The sequence below is a fragment of the Crocuta crocuta genome, unplaced genomic scaffold (genome assembly GCF_008692635.1).
Source record: "Crocuta crocuta isolate KB4526 unplaced genomic scaffold, BGI_CrCroc_1.0 scaffold179, whole genome shotgun sequence".
Lineage (NCBI taxonomy): Eukaryota > Metazoa > Chordata > Mammalia > Carnivora > Hyaenidae > Crocuta > Crocuta crocuta.
Genome location: NW_027551568.1, coordinates 3,289,651 through 3,295,650, shown reverse-complemented (window position 1 = coordinate 3,295,650; position 6,000 = coordinate 3,289,651). Strand labels below are relative to the sequence as shown.

The 6,000-nt window shown below is 60.1% G+C and overlaps 1 protein-coding gene across 8 annotated transcripts in view; it reads right to left on the bottom strand.

Moving 5' to 3' along the window:
• The window catches only part of LOC144220329 (actin-binding LIM protein 2-like), an 87,758-nt gene that overhangs the window by 14,142 nt on the left and 67,616 nt on the right, over positions 1–6,000 (bottom strand). For 5 of the 8 annotated variants that reach the window (XM_077750512.1, XM_077750507.1, XM_077750513.1 and 2 more), the window contains 2 exons: positions 2,305–2,359; positions 79–340 (listed from right to left, as the gene is read on the bottom strand). In XM_077750512.1, the coding sequence (XP_077606638.1) occupies positions 150–340; positions 2,305–2,359 (246 nt within the window). In that variant the 3' untranslated portion in view covers positions 79–149. Of the gene's footprint in view, positions 1–44; positions 341–2,304; positions 2,360–6,000 lie in introns of those variants that run through there. The other 3 variants (XM_077750514.1, XM_077750509.1, XM_077750511.1) reach the window with 3 other exon arrangements.

The following is a 6,000-nucleotide window of genomic DNA, read 5'->3' as shown; positions in this document are numbered from 1 at the left end:
TCGCCCAGCCACAACGAGCGTCCCTACCAGAAAGGCCCTCCTACCTCCAGTCTCGTCCGGTCCACGTCCCTGGGCAGCTTCACGCGAATTCGGTTTGTGACAATGAGGGCGTCATAGGGGTAGATCTGCGGGGAGAAGAAAGCCCAGGTTCACCCCGGGAGGCAGGCGCGAGCCGGGACGGAAGCGCGGAGCCCAAGGCCCACGGGGAGATACATACTTGCGTCCGCATCTGACACACACATTTCATAGGAAACACAACAAAAGGAGCGTTTAACCTGCGCAGGTGCGGCGCGGCGCCAGGCGGTCGGCGGGCAGCGGGCGGCCCCTCTTACCTTGTATTCTGTAAGAGAGAGAGCAGAGGCCACAGGTGGCCGTGAGAAAGCGTGGGGACTCACCCCGCAGGCGGAAGCAGCCTCCCATCCTGGGCCCCCTCCCCACCCCCGCAGCCTGCACGCGGGGCTCTAGTCCCCCAGGGAGCAGATTCTCCGGAGGGTCCCGAGAGCAGGAGGCACGGTCGGGAGGCTGGAGGCCAGACTGGGAGCTGGACGCGGCGCTGTGGTCCCGGGACGTGGTACCGTCTGCCCGGCGGTCCGGGCCACCCGAGAGAGCTGCCTGCCTCGGTTTACCCACCTGTGGAGCGGGCATCCCGGGGTAGACATTTGGGGGGCACTACAGAGCCTACGGGGTCTGAGCGCTCAGCCTCTTCCTGTCTGACCTTCCTGACCCCACACGCCCTCCCCCACCACTGAGCTCCGTGTGCTTTTTAAAAGATGCTTTTCTGACGAACTGAAATCATCACGTCAAAGAATCAGCTCGGAGGGACCGGAGGGCGTCTGGGACCACGTGGAACCCGCAGAAGGCAGACGGGGCCCCCAGCTGGTCTCGGGAGGGAGGCCCCAGCAAGGGCCTGGGTGACAGGGGCCGGTCCCCAAATTTCCCAGCATGCCACACGACATCCTGACCCACCACGTCTGAGCCCGGGGCTTGGGGGCCCGTGGAGGGGCCGGCTGTGACACCGATGCCCCTCGGTCTGTTGTGGACCAGCCCACGAGGGCACGCTCCCCGTCACCCTCGGGGTGGCCCCGAGCAGGATGGGCTCCGAGTTAGCAGAGGCCCCCGCTCCGGCGCCTGCGGTATGAGCACCAGCCTCCGAGTTTGAACCCTGGGAGGCCACACAGCCAGCAAGGGCAGGACGCAAGGGTGAGACCCAAATCCATTCGACTCAGACCCCAGAGGCTCTTTGCTGTGACTTCCGCCCTCATGGCCACGAAATTTAGCCGTGGCTGTTTGGCTTGGCCTCAGTGCTGGCGCTGGGTGCTTTCTCCAGCACAGACCTCTCCCCGAGGGACCAGAGTGACACATCAGGCTGTTCTCCAGGATGCGGAGAAGGGAGGGCCTGAGGTGGGGGAGGGGACATCTGAGGGGGGAGAGAAGGGCACCAGGGGGGAACCTGAGACGGGGGAGCACTACCAGGAGAGAGAGGAGCACCTCCGGTGGGGGGCACCTAAGATGAGGGAAGAGAACACCGAGAGGGAGCACTGAGGCAGGAGGGGAGCACCTACAGCAGGAGGGGGAGCACCTAAGGCAGGAGGGGGAGCACCTCCGGCAGGAGGGGGAGCACCTGCGGCAGGAGGGGAGCACCTGCGGCAGGAGGGGGAGCACCTGCGGCAGGAGGGGGAGCACCTACAACAGGAGGGGGAGCATCCAAGGCAGGAGGGGAGCACCTAAGGCAGGAGGGGAGCACCTACGGCAGGAGGGGGAGCACCTACGGCAGGAGGGGGAGCACCCAAGGCAGGAGGGGAGCACCTACAACAGGAGGGGGAGCACCCGCGGCAGGAGGGGAGCACCCGCGGCAGGAGGGGGAGCACCCGAGGCAGGAGGGGAGCACCTGCGGCAGGAGGGGGAGCACCTAAGGCAGGAGGGGAGCACCTAAGGCAGGAGGGGAGCACCTAAGGCAGGAGGGGGAGGACCTGAGGCAGGAGGGGGAGGACCTGAGGCAGGAGGGGAGCACCTGAGGCAGGAGAACCACCAGGAGAGAGGGGAGCACCCCAGGTAGGAGAGAGGGGGAATCTGAGGCGGAGAGAGAAGAGCAGTGAGGGAGCACCTGAGGCAGGAGAGGAGCATCAGGAGTGAGGGGAGCACCTCAGTAACCTGAGAATGGAGGTAAAGTGCTCCTTGAGTGGACACAAAACGCCCCTGCTCCCCCCACCGCACGATGCTCGGAGCCTTTCGCCAGCTGGCCCTGGAGGGACCCAGGTCAGGACGACACTTGCGGAACCGTGTAAGTGACCCCTGCCCCTGTACCTCGCGTGCCCCAGCCGGCATCCGGGTCTGCTCCACAAGGGGCCAGATTGGCGTTCTGGAAGAGAAAGAGAGAGGGCGGCAGGAGGCAGGTTGTAGGGGCCGGTGGGCGCGCCTGGGTGGTGCCGGCCCGGGCGGGAGGAGGGTGGGCGGCCCGGAGCCCCCGGTGCTGGCGCCGCGGCTCCGGAAGGTCCTCCCGCCCCTTCCAGGCCCGCGCGGACCCTGCCTGGCCCAGCTCTCCTGCCGCCCTCCCATCCACGCCCGCACACCTGCTCCCGGGGCCGGGCACAGCGTGGAGACCAGACCCTGTGGGCCCCAGGGCTCCTGTGGGCCGGGTCTGCACGGCCCCTGGACGGAGCCCTGCCTCTGGCTGTGACCGACAATGGCACTCCGTGGTGACGCTCGGCAAACGCGGGCCACCCTCCCTGGTTCACGGCATTCATCGGTAAGCTGCCATTTCAGTGCATCACGACCACCCAAGCCCGCCTGAGAAACGCATCCTGCAAATCGCCGAGGAGGGTCTGGGCCGCAAAGTGGGCGCTGAGCCCCAGTGTCCCTACCCCCGCCTCCTGCCCAAAGAACACGGGGTCCTCAGGCCCGGCACCTACATGGGGTCTGACACAGGCCAGGCGCTCTCGGCCAGCCCTTCCAGAATCGGGTCAGGTTAACTTTCAAGGGAGGCCTGTGTCGGAGGGGAGATGCCCGCGTCGCCACAGGAGAGCCCGTTCAGCACTGCTTCCTTCCAGCAGAAGGGCGACAATCGAGGGACGGGCCCGGGGGCAGAGACCAGCCCCGAGAGCCCTTCATTCCCCACACGGGAAACAGGGGTGCTGGGTCAGGTGAGCCCGCGAGTGGGGGCCTGGAGCCAGTCTCTCCTGAAATATTTGGTGTTTTCTTCACCGCGAATTAATCTGGATTTTAAAAGATACATCAGATGCATCAGGGGCGCCTGGATGGCTCGGTCAGTTGAGTCTCTGACTTGACTTCAACTCGGGTCACGATCTCACGGTTCATGGGTTCGAGCCCTGTGTCAGGCTCTGCGCTGACAGAGCGGAGCCTGCTTGGGATTCTCTCCCTCTCTGCCCCTCCCCTGCTGGCACCTTCTCAATAATCAAAAAACCTCTAGGATCAGTCACTATCTTTAAAAAAAGATACTTTGATTATTGCGCTGTTTGGCAAGTGCCTCGCTGGCCTCGCCTCATCTCACCCCGGGGACCCTGAGCCAGGTGCCTTCACCGCCACTGCCTTTAACAACCGTCACAGAATAATTCTCCTTAGGGGTTTTCAAGAGCAATTTCTGAGACATTTTCTCAGGATACGAGAAGCACCTCCAGGGGCGCCTGTCTGGCCGGGTGGGGGGCGGGGGCAGGGCACCTCTTCCTGCGTAACGGAGGCAAACCCGCGTCCATCTGCCTTCGCCCCTCTGGCCTGTGAGGCAGAAGACAAATGCCTCCCCCTAGTGCCCGCTGTCCCGCATCACGGGCCGCCGCCGCCGCCCTGGGCAGGGGGAGACCCCTTTCCCAGCTGGCTTCCTCTGGTCGGCCAGGCTCTGAGACAAGACAGAGTCTCCCAGGAGAGACGGGAAGGCATCTTCCGGAGGGGGGTGGGGGGGGCCTGGGTCCGTCCAGAGCGGGGGAGGGGCAGTCTCCCTGTGGTCCTCCAAGTGCCTGAGGTCTTCAAGCCCTCCCTGGTGCCAGGGACCTTGTGGCTACTCCTCAATAGGTGGGGTGGCCAGGGGAGCCCCGGGAACCCAGCACCAACAGGCACCTCCCTGGCCGATTCCCCTACAGCCCTCCACTGAGGCCCCAGGGAATTTAAAAGCAACAAATTATTAACCTCTCCCATTGGCGGGTGTTTCCTGCCGGCCAGCTGCCCTACAGATGACAGAGTCTACAACCTTTGCTGCGAGCCTAGGAGATGGGGGTCATCACGCTCATGTAACGGGCAAGGCTCAGAGAGGTTCAGCAAGGAGCCCGAGATCCTACAGCAAATACACAGAACTAGAAACATCGTAACTCGTGTCTTTGCTTCTCAAAACCTGACACCGGAAGTGTTAGCGGTAGGACCGGAACGGCGGCTGTTCGGTGGCCATTGTTATTTTCTTGCTAAAACTCATGTTGCAATGAGCCGCTTGAGTCAGCACCCCCGTGTGGGGGTAAGAAAGTAAGAAGGGTAGGGGGCTTGGCTTAACAACGATTCCTCGCGTGGGAACCATGCCACGGAGCTTAGGTAGACGGCTTCGCCTGTTTTAACGGTCATTGGTCCTCGCGTGACCTTAAGGGGGAAGGGTAATGCTTTCAGACCAGGAAGGAGAGCCTCAGGACCTGTAAGTGGCTCGCCCAAGGACACACCCGTTGCTGGTGGCAGAGCCGGGAGCTAACTAGGGGCTGTGACTACCGCACGTGAGCTTTCCAGTGTCACGGCTGGAAAACACGATACCTCTTCGTTAAGGTTTTCCCGGTACACAAACATTTGTGCAAATGCTTGATGGACACGTGAACGCCTGATTCAAAGGATACAGACTTTCCTCCATGTATCTATCAGAGGGGCTTGCCGTTTGCGCTATTCAATTGCACCATGCACTTTTCACTCTTTTTCCGTTTAACAGATTCACACGTCTGATTTCAAAAGCCACGTTCAAAGTGCCTACTACCGCCTTGTGTTATTTATCAAGGTCTCCGGTACTGCCACGTAGCTTGCTGCATTTAAGTGTACAAAGGCAATACCTGTGTGATAATGTGGGTCCTCACACACTAGCGCCCCCTCTTCACGCTATGATTACAATCCGACAGCCTCTGCCTTCTAGTCGGAGAATTCAGTCTGTTCATATTTGCCTTCGGGTGGCAGTAGTAGTTCTCCTAATAACAGACCAGGTAGCACATTGGGATTTACCTGCCACGTCCACAGGGCTGTCCACAGTGAGTGGCTATTGCCCTATTTGTTCCACAGAAATGAGCCAAGTAAGGCTCTGTGACAGGCTGGTTATCAGGATATTTTATTGAGCTCTGGGACACTTGTGGTGGCAGCCCCTTGTGACCAGTCCTTCTCAAAGCAAGAACTAGAAACCTCTGTCTCCCCCGATGGACTTGATTTCCTTCTTTCCATCAGACAATGAGAACCAGATGGCCACTCCTGTTTGCCTCTTTGCCCTGGCTACTAGGAAGCTCAGTGCTAAGTTTTAATAGTTTTTGGTTACAGCAGGCTCTTCTGTTTCTTATATAATTCTGGTATATAATTTCTTTTATGCTTTCCTCCTCGGCTCCTTTGTGATTGGTGGTCATGGGTTTTTGGTCTGAGTGCTCCTGTGTCTTTTTCATTCAGGCCACCTAGAACCTTTTCTGGAGGTAGAGGCACACCAGAAGCACCCTGACAAGTGGCCCGTGAGCACTGCGGGCCACAGACAGTGGTGGGTGACCACATCCAGGTGCCGAGCACGGCTGTCCGGTAAAAGCCCGTTCATTAGAAAGCTCAATGATCTGGCCTTCCCGCTGAGAAACAGGCACAAAATTACATTATGTAAAAGTCTTAAAAAGACCATTTAAAAAGGAAAAAAAAAAAAACAGGAAGAAACTTCATAGGGAAAAAGAATCCCAAAGCAAAGTCACCGACCTCCCACGTAAGTAAGGTGAAAAGCTGAAAGTCTTCCCACGATGCCGAATTCTATCTTTGTCACTGCCACCCCCACCCCCCGCATCTGCA